Here is a 27,681-nt window from a genome sequence, read left to right as displayed (position 1 = left end):
GGTCGCCGGTTACATTGTATTCAAGATAAATATTGATTTTGAAGTTCAGATTTTCTTTTTGACCTCGTTCGCTCTGCTAGTCTGGGAATTTATTTTATCTGAGGCCATTACATTTGTTTGTTTTGCCTTGCCAACGTTTCATTTGATTCCTCTATCGTGTTACGTTGGTTAGCATTTTGGCGCTCTTTTTTATTAGGCTAATTGGATATACTTTTGTTTTGTTTGTTTGTTCATGTAGGCCTAATTAGTTGCTTTATGAGTCAACACAATCTAACTCCTTTATCTAGATTTTTTAAATCCAACTGGCTATTTTAACTTTTTTTGTGTGTGTTCTATTTGAAAGAAGATAAATGTAATAGGCCGTTTTCAAATATATTTTTTTTTTGCTTATTTTTGAATTATTAATTTGATTTTTTGGGGTTTCAAGTAATTAGTTAGAAACTGCCTCGAGTAACAGTGCGCCCACCCGAGTTGACATTTTGATCTGGTAAATTAAACATTTCTATTAATTCAATGAAAACTATTGTAAACAAAAATAATGGCATATGTCTGCTTCTTCACTGTACATAATGTTGTCCCCCCCAACAAGGAATGAATGGTGCGTAAAGAACAATACAATCTTAGATTGGTTTTGTAATACATGTATAAATAGAAGGCAGTAATTGTAGCTCGCCTCTCTAGCCAAGACCGACCTGAAGTGTACGCTGACAGAACAGAAACACAATGTTAACACTTACAATCGTGTGAGTGTGCGCGTGTGATTCAATTTTTAACATACAAGTAAATTAAACTTTATTTTTTAAAAGTCTTGTGAGAATCTGAGGTCACATAAGCTCAGGGCTTCTCACACTGTGACCACTCATGATACACTTGGTACATGTTCAAGGCTTCTCATTCAGTGCGCGGGTGTCCTTGTTACAAGAAATGTTACACAGTGCGCTCTTGTCCAATCTCAAGACATGCGGGGGGGGGGCGAGGTGGGGGGGGGGGAAGGGTTATGTAGTTATGTAGCCAAACGGTTCATTCGGTATCTCTCTGATCTTGTATAGTACAACACTTTGTTGATCTGATCTTGTATAGTACAACACTTTGTTGATCTGATCTTGTATAGTACAACACTTTGTTGATCTGATCTTGTATAGTACAACACTTTGTTGGCTTATTAAGCAGCTAACGATACTTCCGACTGATCTTACAATTTTGTGTGTGTGTAAATTCGCACAATTAGTTTACTTTGCTAAATAGCTAGCCAATAACAAAATCTCAGAATGTAACAAAAACACAATACAATAGACCTTTTTTTAAACCCTATAAAATTATCATAATTTATAATGTACACATCACCGAGATATTTCGGGCACTCGGCAGCAATTTCCAGAATACTTCAAGGACAATTATTAACATAAACTATTTTATAATGAGAGCCTTTCGTTAAATGACTCTAACAAGAAACCTGTATTGCTGACAATTACACCTAATATAAGCTTTTATTAAAAAGTATTTTAAAGATATTGTTCTTGTTTTTTTTATGGACTATTGTGACATTTCAGCTCATCAACTGACTCTACGATTGACAGTTTCAGTGTAAATAGCTTACGTACTAGTTTTGACAGTCATTACCTGCGGCAGCAGCGTCACAAGGGTTGGTGTTACCCAATGCGGTATGGCACCCTCCTAGCTACACCTATGACATAGGGCACTTAAAAAAATCTTTAGATAGTTTCAGTAGTCTTTTTTTTTAACTTTTTTTTTTTTTACTATTCCTATTTCCTGCAGAACTTTCCAGCCGCTACATCCAGGAATTATCTCCCCTTGAGCCTCCTGAAGCTGTCGAGTACGTCCAGGATGACGAGGATGTCAACAAAAGACTGCAGAGACTGTCGGGATATAGCAACTTCCTTCTTCCAGAAGCTTTTAGGAAAAGAGGAATTTACGATGCCAAAAGATTAGGCAAGTAGGATTAGAGAAAATGGACGTAAATAACTGGACACATTAAATTTGACCAAATAGATTTGACCTTCTGAGCTGCAGAGCAATACAGTGTGTATGTATGTGTGTGTGCGTGTGTTTCTTCAGACCACAGCATGAACTAAGCGAATGACTATTGAGAAGAAGCAAGAATATTCTGCTATGAATGTCTATGTATAAATGAGGCTAGATGTAAATGGTAAACAAGTGATAAGCGAATGTTTTATAAACTATTATTCCATTTATCTCTGCGGATCCAGGGCCGGAATCGATAAAAGGGCTTGGGAGGGGGGGGGCGTCGTAGGGCTACTTTTGTTAATTTACATGTTGATTACAAATACTTTAAAGATATTTTTAAACCAGAAGATATTATAGTTCTCATTTATTTAAACGCAGTATCGCCGCCCTCCCCCCCCCAAAAAAAAAAAAAAAAGCTCTATAATATTTAAAGGACAGAATCTAGAAATATTTTGTAATGACAAGAGGGTGGGGTTGTGTTAGGTTTCACTTAAACACACACACACATACACACACATACACACACACACACACACAATGTGGACAGAAAATGTCTTGCGACCATGTTGAAGTTACAGTGACTTTAAATGCACTGAATGTCTTTTTTGTGTTTAAATTCCCGACCCCAACCAACGCTGGAGATGTTTAGATCTACTGGATGTTGCCTTTGTGCACTTCATCAATCACACATAGATATGAAAGAAACGTATAAAGCTTAACAACAACTTATGTTCTACCCTCAAAACAAAAGATTGATAATTCAAGTACTTTTATAAATTCATATTATTACCGAACTTTCAAGCTACAATTAGAAACATAACATGATCTTCGGTTGGTGGGACAACTAACCGTAACGCCCACAGTAGCTATAAATAGGTTTAGAGTCTCCTGAAATAAAGAGAATTCGGTGCAATTCAATAAACTTCTGTATAACGGATTTCAAATTAAATCTTTTAAAATAATTCGTAAATAAAACACTTTGGATAAATGTGAAAACCATTCATTATCTTGTTAAAAAAACAACAAAAAAAACTATTATTCTCGACAATTCTTTTCAACCGTTATCGACGTCTGCTCTTTCGAAAATGACTTGACATTTTTCTAGCCAGTTAAAAATAAATTGAATTCACGCACTTCGCTTCTTGCATTGTATGACGTTAAAGCATTTAAAAACAACAACAGATGTTCGCATTCTTTTTATTACACATCAAAATAGTTTAATTTGATATAGACAAATCATGCCCTAAAACTGTTAAAGTTAAAGAACATAAAAATAGAAACAATACAGCCTTATCTTATCTTATGTTACCTAAAGTTATAAAATACAACCTTAGACCAATACTGAACCAAGAACGATCTTTTGTCAAAGCTTCTGCAGCTAAAAAAAATGTACAAAAACATCAGAAAAAAATGTGATTCTTCACAGCTAACTAAATAAAACATCTCGATCTAAAATTAATTTTTAAAACCCAAACTTTGAAATATAATAGAGAGTAATGAACTACCAACACACACACACACACACAAAGTAAAAAAATACGTTTCTTATTTAATGTAAGGATTAACAAGGGGAAGAACTCCTTCTTTCTTAGTGGAAGGTGTATTGAACTGTATTCTCTGTATCCAATACGAAAGTATTGATAAGCGAACTATTTGAATGAACCATTTGTTGTTCACTATTCAGCATTGTAGAATCAACGTGCCAAGCTTTTACTTTTGTAACACAAAGTATTTATTATTATTTAGTTGGGGACATTGATCGTCCAATATGAGAGTCCTTGACATTGTTTACTTTGTCTATTTAGACAAAATTATGTCCTCATCTTCTTACTTTTTTTTTTTTGTTTAATGTTTTTCTTTAGCTTCCTTCCATTACATCACCACCACATTTCTTTATATTTTTGGTCTTCTTCCCTCTATCAATAATTCAATGCCTAGAGTCTAGAGAACGCAAACTGTATCGTTACAATCATACTGTAAACAAACAGCAGATTACTGTCGTTAACTTTTAGAGTGGGAATTCCCTGAAAACTTAACTCTTTCCCTCCTAACTGACGATACCAGCGTTGATTCCACTATATTTCACTAGAATGTGGTAAATAATTACGGAGAGAAAGAGTTAAGTCATAAATCTTCATTTGTCCAGATTATTTCACACCGTGCTCATTAAAGCAATACCACAAACAATTCGCCTAGTTCTACTTATTGGACCACAAGTGCCCTACATACATACATTAAGTAGTCTCTATGACAACCCTAGTGATGATGAATAAATGTCATTGGCTGACTTAGAATAGAGTCACGGTTTGCCAGGGGCGATAACTTTCCCACATTATTACCATTCTTTCTCTACTTCATTAGCTTACACATAAATCATAATGAAATGCACTGTATTAGGTATATATAATGTGGTGTTGATAAATATTTTTGTTAGTTACTGTTTTAAGGTCTTATTATTTGTTTTTAAATGTACTTTTTCATCTTAAAAGTAATCTATGATTTCGTTTGGACTTTTTTATTTGTTTTTTGGTGGGAAAAGATGAAATAGCTCTAGTGATAATATCCACACCGCTATAGATTGAGCTCTGCAGTTGAAATCCGTTTCATGCACTATGACGCAAAATTGAACTTTAATGTTGCCAACTTAATTTTTTTAAAATGAGCTCTAAACAGCAGACATATTGATTCTGCCAAAAAGTACACAGACACACAAATTATCGTATAACTTAAAAGACAAACAAACAGACAAACAAACAAAAAAACAACAACATAGCTTTTCTACTATTCTGTACATCGAATACAAAAAAAAAGCTGGCTATTTTTTAGTATTTCTGCCATAGATGAATATCTAAAGCTTTTCCATGCTCTTCAAACGTTAACTTTAAACAAGAGAAACATTTTTAAAATCTATGTTTTTAAAAGACAATAGGGCCTACCTCATTATTAAACTTCAGAAATAATAAAATAAAAATACAATTTTAAAATTTTTTGGATCCATTCAAGTATCAACCCCGTAACACCGATAGCTGCTAGAACTTTCACATTTTTATTGGAAAAGACGCCATTAGTTTTGTGTGAAATGTCTGTCCGTCCGTCTCGTTTAGATCTCGTAAACTAGAAAAGATATTGAAAATCCGACATCATAATATTCTAGTCCATTCAAAGTTCTGATGCAACGGCTACTTTTTTCTTTTATAAAAGCAAAAAATCAAATTTTTTAAATCACTTCTGCAAGCAGTTTTTTCATAAAAATACACCACTTTTACAACTATTCTCTATTGATAGTAACAAACACTTGAGGCTCTTTAGTAGGGGAGCTACCCATCAGCCATATTTTTAACACATTTATGCAAACGATTTTTGTTTTTTGTAAAAAAAAAATAATTTTTGTTTACATTTGTATTGCTAAGTTAGATAAGTTCTGTCATACTAACTACTACATTTCCCCCCCCCCCTCCCAAAAAAATGTTTAGTTTAAAGAGAAAAAATATATTTAGTATGCATATAAGTTGAACAAAATTTAAAACAACAATTAATAAGTAATTTTTCATATTATCGCGTGACCTGCTATAACTATATGTTGGTCAAAAGAGCTGAGCCGAAGTCTCTTCGAGCTCTAGGCATGTAAGCCTGCTTACCGTTCTGTCTGGAAGAGATCCAGGTCAATGCCTTTGTAAAGCATTGCTATTTCCGACATATCTGGCACTCCGGGTGCATGGACTAGAATGCCGAGTACACCAGGAACCTCCGACATTTTCCTATGTTTTACCAATCTAACCGTGCAGGACTCGCCATTAGTGTAACGGTCCCTTGAGGAACGGCGCAAGGATTATTGGCAGGGACGTGGAAGCTCTCTTTCAACTCTGCACCGTGCAATGGGAAAGCTCTTGCATTCCCTTGGACACTACCACAGGAGTTTTGTTTCGTTATTCATTTAGCCTAACCACTTCCTCAAATGATCGTTTCCACCCGAGTGCCACGTTGAAGAAAAATAGCGTACCCGGGCCTGCTATATCCTCAGAAATGTATAGAACACTTAACGAAAGGAAATTTATTTTTTTTGAGGAATTAGAGATTGACCATTTACATAACAATTAGATTAATTAGATATTCATTATAAGACATCAGTTAGGCCAGGTTCTCATTTAACTTCACATTCACTTTCACCTATCCTTTGGTTTGCTGGACCTTCTTTCTCCATTCTTCTCTGTCATTTGTCTTTGGTCAAATTTAATTCTGATGTTCTTTCTGAAAATACTGATACCTGTCTTTTTACCTGCCTAGGTGGACCACTTCGGGGGCCGATTTTGAGTTTTTGTTTCCACACAAACTGTCTTTGTAACCTTGTTTTAATTCGGCCAACGAGAAGGCATACTTTTGCGATTATTTATTGGTATGTTCATTATATGGACATCTAGATCTAACACTAGACCCCAGGGGCGTAACTAGGGATTTGGGGGACCGGGGGGATTGACCTCTTTGGGGGCCCCTTGCATTTTGACATTGGACATATCACATGGGATAATGTACGCAAAAATATATAAGCCCCAAATCAAATTGGTTCAGTATAATAGTAAACTTAACAAAAAGTAATCAAGACTCTTTTAATTAATAATACCTTTGTTTATTACTTAAATAATTCACAAGTGACAAATCTAAATTGATATCGCTTCACGTCGTGCATTCTGTGCAGCAAAGACATCTATAACATCAACTACATCGATACTTTCTAGTATTTGTTACTTCACTGACATTAAAGCCATGATAAGCCTTTCTTGTGTCATTGTGCTCCTGAGATAGCTTTTGATGAACTTGAGCTTTGAGAATGATCTCTCACATGACGTAATGGAAGTGGCCTGAGTTAGCAGTATTCGGAGGAGGTTGCAAAGTTTGAGCACACGTAATTACCATATGAAGCCTGTTTCCTCAATATGTCTATTGGTGATTGTATTACTGGTTTGTTGATGAAAAGTGCTCGTGCATCAATGACATCATTGAAAAAAAAGCGATTTGCCATTTATTTCATCATACAAACAGGAAAAGTAGCACAGTTTGTCATAAGCAGGTCTTCATCTAACAGATGACTTGGTTCAAGAAGAAACCCCTAAGGTATCCATTTTCTTTCCAGCCTTTGAAATCTGTCCAGCACTTCTGTCGCAACACGTCTAAATTGCAGTTCTATTGACAGTCCTACATTAGAACTCAACTTCCCATCAAGTCTTTTCTTTCTTCTGGTTGTTTTGATTACAGGGAATCCATAGTATTCAGAACCTTCTTTTGCTTTTTCGATGGATTGGGTTTTTGTTAGTTTCTCATCATTTTGCAGAAAGCATGAAAGGGTACTAATTTCTTTAGCAGATTCCCGTATATGCAGTCCAGACTTTTGTAGTTTCTTCCGAACTATATTAATTGGGCACAGGAGCTTTGACCAGAATTCCAGATAGGCAAAAAATTATTAATTTTCCACTGCATGAAGAAGATTCTGTGTAATAATATATGGTATTACGTCATTGTTGGTTGTTTATGTTTTCTGCGCAAGCAAAAGGATTCAGAGCATACAAAAGTGGGAAAGATCCACATCTCGTTATGCTCGAGTATAGAAATACTCCGATAAGTGGACTGCCTTGTTCACCATCACAACTGCTGACGAGTAGAAGACTCAGGGAATCATTCCAACTGATCCCAAACTATTGAAACCATCGGTAGCTGAAAATGCAGAGACATTACTCAACGAACGCCAGATGAAAAGCAAAGTGAAATGCAATGCAAAAGCAAGACTACTTAAAGATTATTCTGTCGGAGAGTTCGTCTAGGTCAAACATGGCAGAAAGCAGTTGTCATAAAAAAACATTCAGCTCCCAGATCTTACATCATAAAGACAAACGGAAAAACATACAGAAGATATCAACGCTTTTTGAATAAGAGTTTCGATGAAAACATCTCTGGGTACTATGATACCGATGGAGACAATGAACTGCAAACTGTTGGAACAAACGAAACTGACAGTTATAGACCAACGTCTAGAGAACTTGTTGTGCCAGTCAAGACAACCAGAAATGGACGAATTGTTAAAGTTTCTAGTAGACAGGGCCGGCCTTAGGCCACTGCAGCCTATGCGGTCGCAGTGGGCCCCGCGCTTTCATAGGACCCGCGCTAATTCTAAGTGTACATTATTAAAAATAAACCATTATAACGTATATAAAATAACAGGTTTTTCGCGACCTCCTGATTTTTCAGGGCCTCCAGGAAATCTCATGAAAAGGCAAAATATACGATAAAGTCCTGAACTTTTTAAAAATTTATTCAAATCTCCTAAAGAATAGACGAAATTGACATTTTTGGGGGCCTATAAATAAAAAGTGGCATTGCGAGCTTTCATTTGATAAAAATTTATTGCAAAGACGAAAGTAGGCCTATTTTCTAATTAAAAAAAAAATAATATTGACATTATGCTCATCCCTACCCAGACTAGGCACCGCGCGATCCGTTTCGCATAGGGCCCCGCAAATGCTAGGGCCGGCCCTGCTAGTAGATATCACTCTTAATAACTTTAAATAGAAGGGTGTGATAATAACTTCAAAAGGAAGGATGTGCTAATATTATATGATATTACGTTATTGTTTGTTGTTTATGTTTTGTGCGAAAGCAAAAGGATTAGATGGAAATAAAAATAGAGTTTCCATTGGATTGAGGAAAGATGAATAGAGGGGTAATAACTCGATTGTGAAGTTTAATTCTTAAATTATAGATGCCAAACCCGAATAATGGACTATTCTAGCATTATTAAGAATAACTTTTGGATCTGTTATATTCGATTCTGTAAATTTTGCTTCAAGGTTAATTAGTGTAGCCATAAAATACTCGTCATTTAGATATATTATTAGTAAAGGTAACAAGATACCTGGAATTCGCTGTATATCATGCAGTTTTATTCGTGGCAACAAAGTTTAAAATGTAAAACTAACTTTAAAAAAAAACTTTAATTTCTGTGGGAAAAAATATTTTTAAAATGTCAACAAAGTCAACGTACTGATAGACCTAGATCTAGGTTTAGTCTTTGTGATAAATTTAATCCAGAAATGTTGAAAAAAAAAAGACACCCGTTGACACTATTTGTCAATCAAATATATTAAATTTATGTATTTACAAATAAATTTCGGACACCCATTTTGGGGCCCCCCCCTAGGTGGGGGCCCGGGGGGATTTTAAAATTCTCCCCCCCCATCCCCCCTCCTTAGTTACGCCACTGCTAGACCCAAAGTTCTTATTTAGAACTCTTAAGATCTAGTCTAGATCTACTTCTAGATCTATTTTCTAGATGTTATCTATATTAGATCTACGTAAGAATATAAGAAACGCTTATAAACTTCAATAGAATTGAAGCAACTTTATATTTACTGTTATCGCATTATTTCGGTAATACGGCTTCTTCTTCTTCGTTCTCATTTTGCATGTTGGGGGGTTCAGATCAGTAATCCTATTAAATCAGAGATGAACCGGGCAGTGGTTTCCAGATCAGGCAGTTCTTTGTACAGTTTTTCTTCTACAGTAGGGTTTTGGGGCCAGAGTCTTGTTCCGGCCACTTGATATATAGTATGCAGCTTTGAAGGACATGGTCAGCATTCTCTGGTGATGCTCTACGAAGGCAGGTTTCGCTAGTCCCGACTTTTAGCTTCCGGAACATATGTTGTCTCATTTATGTTGTGTCCGGTTCTGAGTCGAAAAATTATGCGTTGGTCATGTCAAGATAGCTTACACTAAAACGATAAGACGGCTAACTACGCCTTGTTTGCTCTAGACCTAGGTATAGTCTCCAGCTAAATGTAAATGTATTTATTTTTTACGTTGAAAAATTATAACGGTCAAACTAGAGTTCTTCCCGTGTGGCCAACGAGCTAGTAATTCTTTTCTCAGCGATATACATCAACTGTTACATTTCTAGGAAAATCGTAAAAGCCATTTTTGAGATAAGCTGTCCAGGTTCCTGGATCCAGGTTTCTGCTGGTTCCGTGAAGATCTGACTTAAATTGAAGTATTGTAAAAAAAAAGCTCCCATAATATAATAAGAGTGAGTTTTTCCTATGGATGAGAATTGTGTTGACTTCCTTATTATATAACACTAGCAGACTTAACTTCCCTTGAAATATGGCGGATTCCTGCAGGACTGATCATATTTTCTATATTGCTGACTTCTGGCTGTATGCGAATAATTACATGATATAAATCAGAGCTGATTCTGTTTAAATAGCCCATACTAAAATTTGTTGTAATTTTTATTCTAACAGTGAATATAAGTGCCTTCTGCTTCTATGAAGACTACATTAATTAAAAGCATTTAATGTCTTCTGTTTGGCACTTGCCATTCTTATCGAGTCGTGTTTCTATTTGGAACGAATTGCTTTTTTTTTATTTTCCTCGTATGTCTAATCAAGATGTATTTATAGTTGCTCATGTTATAGACATTAAACGAATGGTATTAGATCTAGCCTGTCAAATGATACAATGCTATCAGCTATCCGTGGTAGAGATCTCTTAAGAGTTTTACAAGAGTACATCGAACAAACAAACAAAAAGTCACGATTTGTTGGCATAAGAAAGAAACTAAGAAAGAAGCAATCTTTGGACTACGTCAAACACTTTCATACAAGAAAATAATTATTTCTTTATCTCTTTTTTTTTTCCCTACAAGTTTTGCTAGTTATATCCCACATCGGTCTTTAGTTTTCAGTATCGTCTGAAATCTAGACAATAATTGTATCTATTTATAGTTTCCAGTTTCTTTTTCTCTAAAAATTATTTCTGTTTTAGGACAAATAGAAGTGACCCCTAAAATAAAGTGTCGAGAGTTACAAAATGACTCCGAGCTGTACTTAAACGCGATTGTATGGAGGCGAGCCCGCCATTTCGGACGCCAAAAATAACCCAGTCAACTTATAGGATAAAATGTATTTTTGTCTCGGTCGACGATGGCGTAAGCATAACTCTTTGACCCGGAACTTAATAGTTTGGAGTGGGAGTGGGGGGTTGAGGGCCTTATTGTTTAGCAAACCTTTACAGTGTGATTATGTTGTAACCGTTACAAGGAGGAGACTCCAAAAATAGAATTCGATTCTCCAATGCAGTCAGCTGTTGGAAGAATATAGTGTCCACGTCACGTCCGTCACGTGATATGTGTATGTTATTTGGAGAGAGAAAGGACTGACTTTATTCCAACTATGACAATACATTGTGTTCTAAGCATATATAATGTTGACTTTGAAACTCTCACCATGTGTACGGGGGTGGCAGGAGTGATGTATCAATGGTATATGATGCCTGGAGGGGCAGTTGTATTTTTTATGTTCTCCAAAAACGAAATAAATCACCGCACATGTTTTTTTTTTTCAACAACAACGCGTGTCTGTTGTTAATTTAAGGTACAAGATCTACACATCTGTTTGTAAGGTCGGCAAATCTGTTTGCAAGGTCTCCACAATTGTTTGTAAGATCTACACATCTACATATCTGTTTGTAAGGTCTACACATCTGTTTTACTAATATAAAATAACTAGTCGACCGGCGGCGTAGCATACGCCGTTATTTTGCAGGGCCGGCCTTAGGCCACTGCAACCTATGCGACCGCAGTGGGCCCCGCACTTTCATAGGACCCGCGCTAATTCAAGGTGTATAAAATATTGTTACGTATTTCTGAATCTTCTGGCTAGAAGTATTAGTAGACACACAAATAAAAACATTGCAAAGAACTTGACGACTAAACTCTCAGCTTCATATAACTTTATTGACTATTAACTCTAACAATTTGTTACTGTAACATGTAGCGTAGAAGAATGTACAATATCTGTCAGTTTACAGTTAGCTATACTTCGTTGCAATTCATCTCTTCACTTCGTTGCAATTCATCTCTTCTCAACTTGCATTGAGCCGTATTCCACAGAACAGACCAACGACACACTTCCCAGTGTCGCTCCAGGTCTCCCAAAGCTGAACCAAGTCGTACTCAAAGTCTACCGAATCAGAGCCGCATACGTCTTACATCGACTGTATCGACTGTAGCGGCTCAAGTCCACTGTAGTTCGCTGTATAGACTTTAACGACAGCAGTTCACTCCAGTTAACTCTACCCTAGTTAACTTGCATCGAGTCGTACACATCTTTCTTCTACTGTCTCGCACAGTAGACAACAGTACCGACGACTCACTCACGACTGACTTTCACATTTACTCTCTGGCTTATATAGAGTCCCTAATCGCTTGTCCAAAGTTGCACAAACACGGCTAATATCCTCTGGAATAACACGTGAGAAAACGTCACATCCTGTCGTTGTTTATACATGTCGATTCCAGAAAACATCGGCTGCAGTGTCATCTTGCCAGGGTCACAAGTTGTGACCTCTATCTGTCACTGGACATTGCTAGTACCTTCTGGAATAACACGTAGGGACACGTCACATCCTGTCTTTGTTTATACATGTAGGCCTACATTCCAGAGAACACTCGCTGCTGTGTCATCTCGCCGGGGTCATACGTTGACCTCTACCTATCACTGTTCATTTGTAACATTATTAAATTAAAACATTTTATAACTTAAAACAGATTTCCCGCGCCTTCCTGTCGATTTACCAGGAGCTCCTGGAAATCTGCCGAAATTACAAAATATACGAAAAAGTCCTTAAAATATACGGAAATATTTGGACGAAAATTGTCATTTTGGGGTGTCATTCAACATGGAAAACGCCAATCCTACGCGCGATAAATAAAAACGGCATTATATTGTTATAAACCTGGTGGTGGCACAGATGGGGGTAGTGGTGTGTGTGTAGTCAGCCGACGCAAATCGCCCCAGGCCAGCGCTAGACGAGTTACGACTGTCAGCCGAGACGAGTGTCAACACGGCGGTTCGGGAAGGATCGACGGCGGTCCGGGAAGGATCGACGTCGTGAACAGAGCTCAGGAGCGTCACGAGAGTTGTAGTCATCTGACCACCTAGAAACGTCGAGCAGCGTTCTTTCCGGTTCGAGAAGACCAGTAGGGACCCTATATAAGAGCGGAGGTGTCGCAGTCAAGACGGTCGAGAAAAGGGGCTCAATACAGCGAGGTTCACGACAGAAGGTTCACGGCAGGGGTTGAGAGCCCGGTTCACTACAGTCCGGTCGACTACAGCACAGTTCAGCGGTGTGGTTCTGTACGGAGCATTACGACGGTTCAGTGCGGAGTACTATCAAGTACAGTTGAGACGAACGGCGTCTTGATCTTGGTCTGCGATCGAGTCCGACACAACGAGCCTAGTGTGTGAAGTCAGTCCTGAACTGTTGAACCCAGTGCAAGCCCGGAACGAGACGGAGAGGCCAGTGCAAGAGTTGATACGGCGGAACGGTGTTATCGGAGAGATATTTGTACAGTGTACGTGTTGCCAATTGTACAGTATTGGCTTTTATTTATTCAACTATTAAAGTGTTACGTTACTTTGGAGCCCTGAGTTGTCAAGTTCTTTAAGTTGGTGGTGTATGGTGCAGTTTGCAGAGAGCCTGGATAGTGAGATTCGTAACAATATATTAGCCGTAATTGTGTAAACTGGTGAAAGAAGCTTCTCGCGCCTCAAACTAATGAAGAATTACTTGAGGTCAACAATTCTCAAAGATAGATTGAAACATTTGGTAATTCTTGCTATTGAGCGTGATCTATGTAGAAAACAGAATTATCATGATATACTGTATGACTTTGCTACACGCAAGGCTAGTAAGGTTATTCTGTACGTAGTAAAGAATGAATAAAATGCATAGACGAATTTATTTTCTAATACAAACTCTTAAATTTCACTTATTGTCCGCTTCCATACCCAAACTTGGCCCCGCGAAATCCGTTTCGAATAGGGCCCCACAATGCTTAAGTCCGGTCCTGCTATTTAGTGTTTCTAAAATGTTTTACATGTTTCGGATGTTCCTTCAGAGTTGAAGATAGTTTACTTCTTATTCCAAACCTCCCGCAGGACGAAGGGGGATGGGAGCGGGCAGGGTTTGACAGTCCAGCGCGCAGCCATCCGTAGCGACGTGTGAATACCCACTTGTTCTCTCCCCTCTCTTGTTTTTTCTTGGGATAACTATCCGAAGAAATAAGAGAGTGATCTTTCCTTTACTTCTTCTTCTTGTCTAAACTCTTTGAGCGACGAAGAGAATTATATATATATAGGTGTTAAATCTTACATGCTTTCTGGCAAAACAATCAACGATTTTATCAAAAAATTTTTTTGTTACCAGCTCTTGTCCAATGAAAACAATTGCTAAATTAGTGAGACATATTTGTTTGATCGCTACAAAGTTTTGACCAAGTCTAGTTTGGGAAAAAACTTGTCTTTATATTGCCCCACTTACCGCCTTGTCAGAAGGAAGGCTAATTAACCGAGACGATTTTCGGGACTGAATCTTGATTGCTGATATTTCCTGATAAAACGCAGGAACTCATCAGGTCCTTGCTTCGGACAAATTCGACAAATCTTTGAAGCTTCATCTTTTGTAACTGTCGCTAGAAGCTCATGCTTTCAACAAAGCTAATACTGGCTACAATGGCCGATACATGGTGCTTGTTAGCAGGGCCGCCTCTACCTATTGTGTAATGTGTGCATTGCACGCAGGCGGCCGAATGAAAGGGGGCGGCCAAATCATTATTCCAAGGTTCCTTTTTAAAAAATTGTTGGCGGCTTAGTAATAAAAAATTACTTAAATATTTGATATAAATTCTAATGATTCCATTATCTTTTGAAAACTTGGGGAGGGTGGGGTGAAACGATATTCGTACAATAAGAAGTTATTATTGAAACTTTATATTTAAAAAAAAGCGGCGCGCGAGGGATTCCCGCAGGTTTTTCCATACTTTTCCGACTCATTTCTGGCCTTGAATTTACGCGGGCTATTGGTAATATTTGTTTCGAGTCGAATAGCCCGCCCAATAAAAATTTTCACTTTTATTTGAAATCGCTGTTAGTTGAGAGTAGAATATTTTTGGCCGATTATAGAGTCTAGATGTAGATCTACATTAAGTTCATTTGTGTTCTAGGTTAAAATACATTTTCGAATATCTTCTTTTTTTTGGTAAAACTAGTTAAAAACGCTGTTTTATGAATATTTAATATAAGAACTAATTAATATCTAATTTTATATAACGGAATTTACATTTCTTTTAAGTGTTTTATTTTTAAAAAAATGAGCAAGTGTTCTGTATTGGATTATTATTACTATTATTCTGTTTTGCATTATTGATCATCTGTAATTTTAATGCAGCGTTTCTCAAACTTTGGATCGGGGGGGGGCAGTACCTCTAATGGGAGGGGGAAGCAACACCCTGACAAAAAGTAGTGTCATAGAGTGTGTGAGTTTCCTTAGGTAACGGTTAGAAGAGGCTAAGCGATTGAATGGTGGTTATGCATTAAGGATGATGAAATTAGCGTAAGGCAAAAGTGAAACCGGCAGACGATCTTGAGACATGAAAGAGTAAAGACGTTGTTTTGTTGTGAGCTAGATTTTGTTTAAAGATCAGTTTATTTCATTACTATTAGATCTATATCTCATTTCAAGTTAAATCGTGAATATTGTAATAACAGTTATGTTGAGTTCTTGATCACATAGGAATTTTGTTGAGGTTATTTAAAGTTTATTTATTAAAACTATAAAAGCCCTACATTGGTTCAGTTGTACTAGCTGTTAGGAGCGACACGCCAACGACCGACCAACAACAAGGGGAGGGGGCGGTGAATAAGATGTTTTTTTTTATTTTCAGTTTAATTTGTCTGAATATTAGTAAAATGACATTAGTACCAATGTTTTAAACATTAAAATATCTTAAGTAGAAGACGTCGTTTCATCTTCTAATAGGACCTTGTCAAATGTAGACCTCTTTGTTGCGAGAGGCGTATGCAACAATATGGGTCAAAACGTTTTGAAGAAAACATTTCAAAACGCCTCCGCTAGTGTGATTCTTCTGGATTTTTTTTTAAATCTCAAAATGGACGAATTTCTTCCGTCTATTGCACTTCATTAGTGACCACTTTTGTGTGAAATAAAATGTCCGCTACAGAGACGTCTTACTTAACACAAAGAATATTTTAAAAGAAGATCAAGCCCGTTACAAACGTCCCTGCGCAATATGTAGGACTACCTAACCCTTGCATAATACTATTGACCAGGTTTATCTCTTAATTATAAGATTTAATATGGCCCTCAACGTTTCTTAATCAGATTTTTGTTCTATAAAAAAAAAAGGGGGGGGCGGCATTTTTAAATTTCGCACGCAGGCGGCCACAATCCTCGCGGCGGTCCTGCTTGTTAGCTTAGTGGTAAAGCGATTGGCTTCCGAATCGAGGGACGACTGGGATTTTAAATTTCAGGATTCATTAGGACATCCCTGAGTCCCCTGAACTTTAATGGGTACCTCAAGGTACCTGGCGTAGCCTGCACTGGCGGATCCAGGGGGGGGGGCGGTAGGGGCGATCGCCCCCCCCCCCACTCGGCTGACACCCCCCCCCCCCGAAGGGGGGGCGGACGAATTTTAGTATAGAATTCACACAATTTGTATACGAATTCATTACTTATGTTAATAATATATACTAATTATTTATATTTCAACCTATTTTTAGATTATTTCGCCCCCTCCCTCTAGTATGTTGGCCGATTTGGTGGGGTCGGGAGGGGGCGATGGTATCAATCCCGCCCCCCCCCCCCCCATAAACTTTCGAGTGGGGGGGGGGCGGTCCAATTTCTTTGTAGAAATCACAGCTTGCTAACAGAATCAATTAAATATCTATGTGATTAAAACTTGTTATTGATATTTTAACCGATCTTTGTATTATGTCGTTCCCTGTTTGCCAATTTATCTCTACTGCCATTCCCACCTAAACCTTTTGAGGGGGGGGGGGGCGGTCCTACTTTAATGGAGAAATCATAGTTTGTGAACAAAATTAGTTGAATTAATATATAGATTCTTGTATCTTGGCCGTTTCGGTGAGGTTGGGGGAGGGGAAAATTGCATGTACTGCCCTTCCCACTCTAGCCCTCTGAGTGGGGGGGGGGCCGGTCCTATTTTTATGGAGAATCATAGTTTGTGAACACAATTAGTTGAATATCTATATAATATAAACTATATATTGTTATGTGAACTCATTGTATATTATGTCGTACCACACTCTAATCTCAAATTTTATCATTAGTAAAATTTAAATGAAAAAGGGTTGTACCAGGTGGGAGGAGCGATTCATGCAATCGCCTTTCCCCCATCGGACAAACCAATACTTTTTCTTTTTGTATGTAGGAAATTACAAAACAAAAACATCTGTCACTAATATAATTTATATATACTATAAATTAAATTCTTATATCGAGTCGCCCCACCTTTATTCTTTAATGCCAAATACAATCTTTAGCAGAAACTATTAAAGGAGCGAGGATTAATTATTTTCACTCTACCGCTCCTCCCATTTCCAGACAGAGTTTGTGTAATTTCACATGAATTTATCATAACTATTTTAAGAAAGACTTTGCATTCAAAAAATTAGAATTCAAACTAAATTTTTCAGTATAAGAGTCACGATTGAGATGAGTTCTAAACTCAAATGAATGAGATGAGTTCTAAACCCAAATCATTTTTTCATAGTCGCCTTTTTCTAACCTTTACTCAATCTGATATTTTTCTAGTTAAATAAATTTGGGTCTATAACTCACAATTTATACTTTGATTTTATTGAATATTATTTATCGAATAATTTTTTTTCGGCGGAGATCCTCAAAGCCAAAATCTAAATATGTGGGGTATCTTATCTTTTCAAGGAACAAATCGGATTTTTTGCAATGTATTAAGGGCCTATAAATTCATATTAGAATATTTTTCAAGTACAACATAATTCAAAAGGTCCTTTTTTAATAGTATGAATAATGAGTTTTAGGTCAGGAGAATACGTTTCTTCTGTGAAGTATGCAAGAAAACTCTTTTGGCGGCGGGGCTTCGCCCCGTACTCCATTGATGAATAATGAGTTGTAGATGTCAGGAGAATGCGTTACTGCAATGAATAATGCAATAAAACACTTTTGGCGTCGGGGCTTCGCCCCGAACTCCATTGATGAATAATGAGTTGTAGATGTCAGGAGAATGCGTTACTGCAATGAATAATGCAATAAAACACTTTTGGCGGCGGGGCTTCGCCCCGAACTCCATTGATAAATAATGAGCTGTAAATGTCAGGAGAATACTTTTCTGCAGTGAAAAAAGCAAGAAAACGCTTTTGGCGTCGGGGCTTCGCCCCGAACTCCATTGATAAATAATGAGTTGTAGATATCAGAAGAATGCGTTTCTACAGTGAAGAATGCAAGAAAACGCTTTTGGCGGCGGGGCTTCGCCCCGAACCCCATTTGAAAGCCTTATAGCGATGCCCAAGTTGTTTTGTTTTTCACCAAAGGTTGAGAAATGCTGCTTTTTAAAAATTCTCATATATATATATATATATATATATATATACGCACGTTTATGCATAGAGTTAGGGTTTACTGGGCATTAGGGTTAGGGTTTGGAAAAAAATCGCCCCCCCCCCATTCCAAAGTTCTGGATCCGCCAGTGGGCGTAGGTTGTGGAAGTAAAGGTCGTTAGTCGTTGTGCTTTCCACAAGGCCACTCGATAATCTTAGATGTATGTTTGACATCATGTGCCCCAGAGATGAAAACAAAGGGTTCATTTCCCCTTTAATGCTGGTTCCACGGCGTCCTCCCGACTAGTAAATACGGAAGTCTTTTATGTGTTTAGCTAATTTAGTACGTAGTTCTAAACTGACCACCCATGTTTTTGATGTAAGCCTCGCCTCTTATTTCTATTCACACAGCTGTTCAAACCCAAGGTAGGCGAGAAACGTGAAGGACTGTATAACTACTAATAATAGTCCTGCTCAAGATCTAGTAACAGAATGTATGCTTAATGTTAATTCTGGTTGTTTTGAAGATTGGGCCGTACTTGTGTTGAAGTTGTGGAGGGGATGGCGTTATAATGCAAGCAGATGAGAATGTTTTGTTTTTTCTTTAGGACTACAACAAATGATGGGCCAAAGAAGTGTTTGTGCATAGTTTAAATTAGCTGATAGCGGGCCATTCGATTTTAGGATGAAAGAGAAAAAAAATGGGACTTACAGAATTATAGGACGAGAAAAACAAATTGTGTTGTAATGTGTGCCGTTTTATTGAAGAAAAAAAAATTGTGTTGTAATGTGCGCCGTTTTATTGAAGAATAAAAAAATTGTGTTGTAATGCGGGCCGTTTTATTGAAGAATAAAAAAAAAGTTTTCCGAGCAAAATAAACACTGGACATGGTTCTCGAAAACGGCTCTAACGATTTTTATGTGTATCTTTCGCGCATTTAAACCGCGGTTTATACAAGCTGTTACAAACGAAAGTGCGGGATTTACAAAAATTATTTTACTCATAAACAGCATATCGGAATCTATAGACATACTGGTGGGTCTTTGTACCTTGAGGTTGTCAATTGTAGTTAAACTGAATTTCCATTTGATTGGATCAATAAAAATGATCTTATTTTATATTATATTATCTTATAGTTCGCTGTGTGGTTGTGAAATGTACATTAGAAAGTTTTTTTGAATATCTCATTATAAACCTCAAGAAAACGAATAGTACCGATGAAAGAACTTTAGGTGCTGGTAGTTTACGGCAAGTCACGGTTCGCACATGCGGGGTATATAAGGGTGCGGGTTTTACGACTTTAGTATTTTACTTATTGTGTAATATTTGCGGGGTATACTGATCTGCGGTTTATACCTGTGGGGTGTACCTGCGCGAAACTATACTGGCCAAACTGGGAAAACTCTAGTTCAACCGTTATAATTTTTCGAAATATTATCTTCTAAAATTTGGTCTAGACAATGTTTATCTTGAACAGTCCTACGTCAGCGGGAGAAATAACTAGACGACCAAGAACATTTCGCGCACCTCTTCTCTAAGTCTAGATCATTAGGCCTAGCACTAGACGCCTCTAGCTTTTATTGTTGCATGCCCTGGCTGAGTTTACACCACTAAACAAGAAATTTTATATAGGCCTACATATATGCGCTTGGTCAGGATTTTTTTCGGGTACTGGAAGGGGGAATACGAGCGGGGTAAAAAAAATATATTCCATATTTTAAAGATCTTTCATTTATTAGTTATTAAGAGCAGAGTAATCTCTCTTACAAAAAGTAAGCTTTATAAAGGAGAGGAATTGTCTTTAAGAAACAACAAAAACTTTTAAAAGTTATTTGGTTTTCGTCATTTAAAGTACCACAAATATTTAGATCTAATAGACAATTCAATACTAAAATATACATGAAAGCAAAGTTTACGAAGGGACACTCAACGACAGCCACTGCGCATGTTTTCTGAACAACACAATGACAAATATTTAAATTTAGTTAGATTTAATTGCTTTTTAAATTAAAAATAAATTGTTTTAAATACTGAGGCCCAACCTATGGGACAAATCTGACTCGTAATTGTCCCTCTAATGTCCATAATGCTAAATGAAGCGCCGAAGTTTAGTTCCATTGGTCTTGACAATTTTTTTTTAATATGCTGAGGCAACATGCAACTGTGACAAAATATACCACTGACTCAATTCATTGAGAACTAGCAAGCTTTCTGATAATCCTAGTAGTCATCATACCCAGTTCAAGCACCAGCAAATTTGATTCTCAATCATGATTTTTGTTTTCGAGATATGACCATGACCTTTGTGAACTCAGATCTAGGCCTTGGGCAAAAATGACAGCACAAACACGTGACTCATACCACCTCTGAAAGTGTGGCGAGGGAAAGTAGAGTCGGCTGTAACTTGTTATGTGGCTGTGGCTATGAGAGAGACCACCACTTGATTACGCAATATTACAATCAGAGATAATGATAAATGAACTACTTCGACTATACTTACTATCCAAACATGAACATTGTGTCGAAATGTCAGTGGACAAAGGAAAATATCAACTTTGACCTGTTCTCATCAGACCTACGTAATTGTACAACTTAGTTGTACAACATGAAAGTAAACATCGATTCAAACTAAAGGTTTAGCAAAGATTTGAAATCAAACACATGAATATTCATCTGAGACAAAAGAAACAAATACTAATGGGGAATACATCGATTTTTTGAAGTCAAACGTCCAGAATATTAGTTCACTGAGTGAACATGTTATTAATGTGTTTATTTTATACTTGAAACTTAAGTCAGTTTAAAACATCAATGATTTGGCTGTACAATACATTTGTGAACAGATCGATTGGTTGATCGATTCTCTTGAGTGTTTCTAAATAGGATGCCAACTTTTTATTTTCAATGCCTATGCAAACAGACTTCAAACGATTGTAACACGCAGGCGGGAATCTAGTAGCTGTCATCTCGGGCACTAATGGGAACGCTAAGCAGTCGTCGTATTTTAACGAAAATGATGATTCTGATTAAACGTGCGTGTTAAATAGAATGTACAAATAGTAGACAACACTTAACTCAATAAAATTATTTTTTAGAATCTGGTTTGGTAGGTTGGCCAGACTTTGTTCTAATACAGTATTTGAAACTCATAAAAGAGAGAACGAGAAATAAACACTAGAAAAAGACAAAAAAAAAAAAAAAAAAACAGTGCAAGGGCGTAGCTAGGTATTTTCCATCATTTAAGGGTCCAGGGGGTTTGACCTCTTTGGGGGCCCTGCATTTTGCGTAATATTTGATATTTTCACATTCTCCCCACCCCTCCCCCACCATAGCTACGCCACTGAGAGAGTGTGAATGATAAGAGTGAATAAGAGCAAGGTAGAATGCAATTGAGAACATGAAGTTTCGGATGTTCCTTCAAGAATGAAGATAGTCACGTTATGATCAGCTTGGAATCTTTCAATTTTTCATTCTACATTCCCATCGGGTTCCTGATCATGATTTATCAGACAGGGTTCCAAAACAAAAATGTCATGGCATCTGAATACGTTTTAGAAATACTTCCAAGAACAAGATTAAAATTATGGCGCTCGTGAATTTCTTTCCAAGCGAATACGGTATACGTTAGAAATATATGTATGAAGTTACCTAAATCTTATGAATCACTAAATATGTTAACCCTTTAAGTCCTACATCTTTAAAAGCCTTGATAAGAGCCATGACTGTCATTGACTGATATTGATATGCTAAATGTGAATTGTGGGGCCCCTGTTAGGCTCGAGGCCCAATAGGACGCAATCGATCAAATCAATATAAAGCCGGCCCTGTGTTAGATGTTAGAATTATTTAATAGCGGTGAAACATTCAAACTGTTTAATAACGGTGAAACATTGAGCGGTGAAACATTCAATGTATAAAATAGCTGTGAAACATTCAAACTATTTAATAGCGGTGAAACATTCAAACTATTTAATAGCTGTGAAACATTCAATCATAGACATAAATAAATATAGACTGACCGAAGGAAGTAACTTCATGTATCTTGAAAACATGTATACCGGTATCTATTGTATTCTGATTTCCGAATTATGAAAAATTGCATGATCTTCATTCTTAGAGATTAAACAAAACTACACTACCTCCTTATTTACAATATATATAGGTGTGTGGCTGAAATAGATATGAATACTTAACTTTTATACTGCTCATAAATGCTGTATAATAAAGTACACAAAATTGCAAGTCACAAATTTTCGTTTAATAAAACTCTTTAATCGGCCAGTCTATATGCATTTAATCTATTAAATAGCTTTGAAACATTCAAATTATTTGATAGCGTTGAACTGTGAGACAGGAACTATGTTAATGACCATGTTTTCAATTCCGAAAATTAAGGAATTGTTCAGTGATTCACGTGACTATGCAGACCCAGTTGCGACCTGCATATTTTCTCACATCACCAAGCAATAAGCGCTAAGCTTGTATTTTATCTGTTTAGTTGACACAATGATAGAAATATGTGTAGACTGCAGGGATAAACCATCAGAAAACAGCTTGATGATAAATCTGCATTTGGCATTATTTAATTTCAGTCAGAAAGGCTAATGCTTTTTTTTTAAACAGCTATACAATAATTGCAAAGTGTCTTGATATGATTGTTAAATGCACTTTAGTATTTCAAGTGATCTGTTAGACAGACATATGTTAAATGATGATATGAAATCGAACGTTCATCAAACGTTTTCAAGCTAATGTATAGGCTAAACATTAACTATTTTGTTTATTTCCACAGCTTTTTTCAAGAGAAGCAGTTTAAATGAACTTATCAGACGACTAATGGCATTGAGAGGCAATAATTATACAGATGGCAGGGCCTACTATATGAGATTTGGTGCAGGAAAAAAGTAGTCGAACTTGTTAATCCAATGTAAAGAAAGCGAGCCCACACTATGAGTTTTATTCCGATACTAGATCTAGTTTCATTTCGCAAGGGCTGAAAAGCTTTATACCAGAATGTTCTTCACAAGTGACTGAAATCTTTGTAATTTTGTATTAAAAAGTACTTAATAAACAAAAGAGAAACAAAAAAACAACAACAATATTTTACAATATTGCTCGCTAAATCTTGTATGGTGTTGTCTGTTCCATGTAATTGTAAACATTGCTAACAAGATCTAGATCAAGAATAATCTAGATTCTAGATGGAAACTAATACAATTAAATTTAAATGTCTATCAAAACGTATCTCAATGTTTGATGACTCGACTGTTCAGTAACGCTCAATGGGGAAAAAAAATTAAAACAGTTTATCTTTTGAATCAATTAATGAGACAGACGCTCCATAACATTGGAATGGATTGTTTTGTTTCAAAGCAAAACTTAATACCACGCGTCTGCTAACGTAAGAACTCTGAGCTGGAAATGTGGCCAAACTTCTGCAGGTCTATAAAGAATAAATATCAAATGGCGTTCATACATTAATACATAAATAATAAATTTAACATTTTTCAAAATTAAATTCAACCTTTTATCTAGTGCAAATGGTTACAACTTAAAATGTTTAGGCTGCAGGGGCGTAACTAGGGATTTCGGGGCCCGGGGGGATTGACCTCTTTGGGGGCCCCTTGCATTTTGACATTCGACATATGACATGGAATAATGTACGCTAAAATATATAAGTCCCAAATCAAATTGGTTCAGTATATCAGTAAACTTAACAAAAAGTAATCAAGACTCTTTTAATGAATAATACCTTTGTTTATTAGTTAAATAATGCACAAGTGACAAATCTAAATTGATATCGCTTCACGTCGTGCATTCTGTGCAGCAAAGACATCTATAACATCAACTACATCGATACTTTCTAGTATTTGTGACTTCACTGACGTTAAAGCCATGATAAGCCTTTCTTGTGTCATTGTGCTCCTGAGATAGCTTTTGATGAACTTGAGCTTTGGAATGATCTCTCACATGACGTAATGGAAGTGGCCTGAGTTAGCAGTAATCGGAGGAGGTTGCAAAGTTTGAGCACACGTAATTACCATATGAAGCCTTTTTCTTCAATATGTCTATTGGTGATTGTATTACTGGTTTGTTGATGAAAAGTGCTCGTGCATCAATGACATCATTGAAAAAGCGAATTGCCATTTATTTCATCATACAAAAAAGGGAAAAGTAGCACAGTTTGTCATAAGCGGGTCTTCATCTAACAGGTGTCTAGGTTCAAGAAGAAACCCAAAGGTATCCATTTTCTTTCCAGCCTTTGGAATCTGCCCTTGATCTCCATATGAAATCTGTCCAGCACTTCTGTCGCAACACGTTTGAATTGCAGTTCTATTGACAGTCCTACTTTAGAACTCAACTTCCCATTAAGTCTTTTCTTTCTTCTGGTTGTTTTGATTACAGGGAATCCATAGTATTCACTATAATCTTTTGCTTTTTCGATGGATTGTTTTTTTGTCAGTTTCTCATCATTTTGCAGAAAGCATGAAAGGGTACTAATTTCTTTAGCAGCTTCCCGTATATGCAGTCCATACTTTTGTAGTTTCTTCTGAACTATATTAATTGGGCGCAAGAGCTTTGACCAGAATTCAAGATAGGCAAAAAATTCTTAATTTTCCACTGCATGAAGAAGATTCTGTGCTAATATTATATGGTATTACGTCATTGTTGGTTGTTTATGTTTTGTGCGCAAGAAAAAGGACTCAGAGCATACAAAAGTGGGAAAGATCCATATCTCGTTATGCTCGAGTATAGAAATACTCCGAAAAATGGACTGCCGTATTCACCATCACAACTGCTGACGAGTAGAAAACTCAGGGAATCATTCCAACTGAATCGGTAGCTGAAAATGCAGAGACATTACTCAACGAACGACAGATGAAAAGCAAAGTGAAATACAATGCAAAAGCAAGACTACCTAAAGATTATTCTGTCGGAGAGTTCGTCTTTGACAAACATGGCAGAAAGCAGTTGTCATAAAAAAAACATTCAGCACCCAGATCTTACATCATAAAGACAAACGGAAAAACATACAGAAGAAATCAACGCTTTTTGAATAAGAGTTTCGATGAAGACATCTCTGGGTACTATGATACAGATGGAGACAATGAACTGCAAACTGTTGGAACAAACGAAACAGACAGTTATAGACCAACGTCTAGAGAACTTGTTGTGCCAGTCAAGACAACCAGAAGTGGACGAATTGTTAAAGTTCCTAGTAGACAGGGCCGGCCTTAGGCCACTGCAGCCTATGCGGTCGCAGTGGGCCCCGCGCTTTCATAGGACCCGCGCTAATTCTAAGTGTACATTATTAAATTAAACCATTATAACGTATATAAAATAACAGAGTTTTCGCGACCTCCTGATTTTCCAGGGCCTCCAGGAAATCTCATGAAAAGGCAAAATATACGATAAAGTCCTGAACTTTTTTTGAATTTATTCAAATCTTCTGAAGAATAGACGAAATTGACATTTTGGGGTGCCTATAAATAAAAAGTGGCATTGTGAGCTTTCATTTGATAAAAATGTATTGAAAGACGAAAGTAGGCCTATTTTCTAATTAAAAAAATATATTGACATTATGCTCCTCCCTACCCAGACTAGGCCCCGCGCGATCCGTTTCGCATAGGGCCCCTCAAATTTAAGAACTTTAAAAGGAAGGGTGTGATAATAACTTCAAAAGGAAGGATGTGCTAATATTATATGATATTACGTCATTGTTTGTTGTTTATGTTTTGTGCGAAAGCAAAAGGATTAGATGGAAATAAAAATAGAGTTTCCATTGGATTGAGGAAAGATGAATAGAGGGGTAATTACTCGAGTGTGAAGTTTAATTCTGAAATTATAGACGCCAAACCCGAATAATGGACTATTCTATCATTATTAAGAATAACTTTTGGATCTGTTATACTCGAGTCTCTAAATTTTGCTTCAAGGTTAATTAGTGTAGCCATAAAATACTCGCCATTTAGATCTATTATTAGTAAAGGTAACAAGATACCTGGAATTCGCTGTATATAATGCAGTTTTAAGCGTTTTAAGACAAGCATCCATTCAGCTAAAACAAGAAGTTTTCCTGGAGCTGACATTGGAAGCGACCATGACCTTGTTATGACGACCCTTAAAGTACACCTAAAAAAGGTAACAAAACAAGGACCTACCAGGATAAAATTTGACCTGGACAAGCTGAAAGACCCCCAAGTAGCTGCCATATTCGAGGCACAAGTAGGAGGACGCTTTGCAGCCCTCAACATCTTGGACTCCAATGACCAGGATATCGATACGCAAGTCAATATGCTAAACACAGCAGTCACAGATACAGCCCTGGAAATATTAGGGAAGCTCCGCCCGCCCAAAAAACTCTGGGTAACAGAGGATATACTCCAACTCTGTGACAAGCGACGGGAGCTTAAAGGGAAAAAGCTGTCCGCCCCAAAATATGTCCAAGAATACAAAAGCGTCAACAAACGGATTAGAAAGGGAATGAAAGAAGCGAAGAAAAAGTGGATAGAGAATAAGTGTCAAGAAATTGAACAGGGACTTAATAGAAACAACAGCAAAAAAGCGTACCAATTAGTAAAGGACCTCACTACTTCAATGCATGGAAGAACCAACACAATACAAGACAAAAACAACAAATGCTTAACCGAGGACAAAGATGTGTTGAAAAGATGGACGGAATACTGTTCAGAGTTGTATAACTTTGAAATATCAGGAGATCCAGAGATACTAAATGTCCCGACAGTTTCCAACATTGACGACTATCCGATTCTTCGCTCGGAAGTAGCAGCAGCAGTAAAAGCCCTGAAAAAGGGAAAATCGGCCGGAGTTGACAACATTCCTGGCGAACTTCTTCAGGCGGGAGGAGAAACTATGATAAACGCACTCTATATGATTTGCAACAAGATCTGGCAATCAGGAGATTGGCCCAAACCCTGGACCCAATCACTCATAATAACCCTTCCAAAGAAAGGCAACTTACAACTCTGTCAAAACTATCGCACCATCAGCCTCATAAGTCATCCCAGCAAAGTACTGTTAAAAATCATATTAAACCGGCTAAAACCGATAGCAGACAACATCATATCAGAAGAACAAGCAGGTTTTAGACAAGGTCGCAGCACAACAGAGCAAATCCTAAACCTCAGAATACTCTGTGAGAAATATCTCCAACACCAAGAGAATCTTTTCCATGTCTTTATTGATTTCAAGAAAGCTTTCGATCGAGTATGGCACGGAGCACTCTGGGCG

The 27,681-nt window shown here is 37.1% G+C and overlaps 1 protein-coding gene and 1 long non-coding RNA gene across 3 annotated transcripts in view; both read left to right on the top strand.

Moving 5' to 3' along the window:
- The window catches only part of LOC106068746 (uncharacterized), a 57,636-nt gene extending 34,084 nt beyond the window's left edge, over positions 1-23,552 (top strand). For both annotated transcript variants that reach the window (XM_056023580.1, XM_056023588.1), the window contains exons 3-4: positions 1,777-1,950; positions 23,222-23,552. In XM_056023580.1, the coding sequence (XP_055879555.1) occupies positions 1,777-1,950; positions 23,222-23,337 (290 nt within the window). In that variant the 3' untranslated portion in view covers positions 23,338-23,552. The remainder of the gene's footprint in view (positions 1-1,776; positions 1,951-23,221) is intronic.
- LOC129925137 (uncharacterized) lies at positions 13,007-13,453 on the top strand. Its single transcript, XR_008776919.1, has 2 exons — positions 13,007-13,051; positions 13,094-13,453. It is a non-coding gene; the product is annotated as an uncharacterized LOC129925137 (long non-coding RNA).
- Positions 23,553-27,681: the final 4,129 nt, after the last annotated feature.

This window comes from Biomphalaria glabrata, chromosome 1 (genome assembly GCF_947242115.1).
Source record: "Biomphalaria glabrata chromosome 1, xgBioGlab47.1, whole genome shotgun sequence".
Lineage (NCBI taxonomy): Eukaryota > Metazoa > Mollusca > Gastropoda > Planorbidae > Biomphalaria > Biomphalaria glabrata.
Note: the sequence above shows the minus strand (reverse complement) of the source record. Positions and strands in the feature narration are given on the sequence as shown.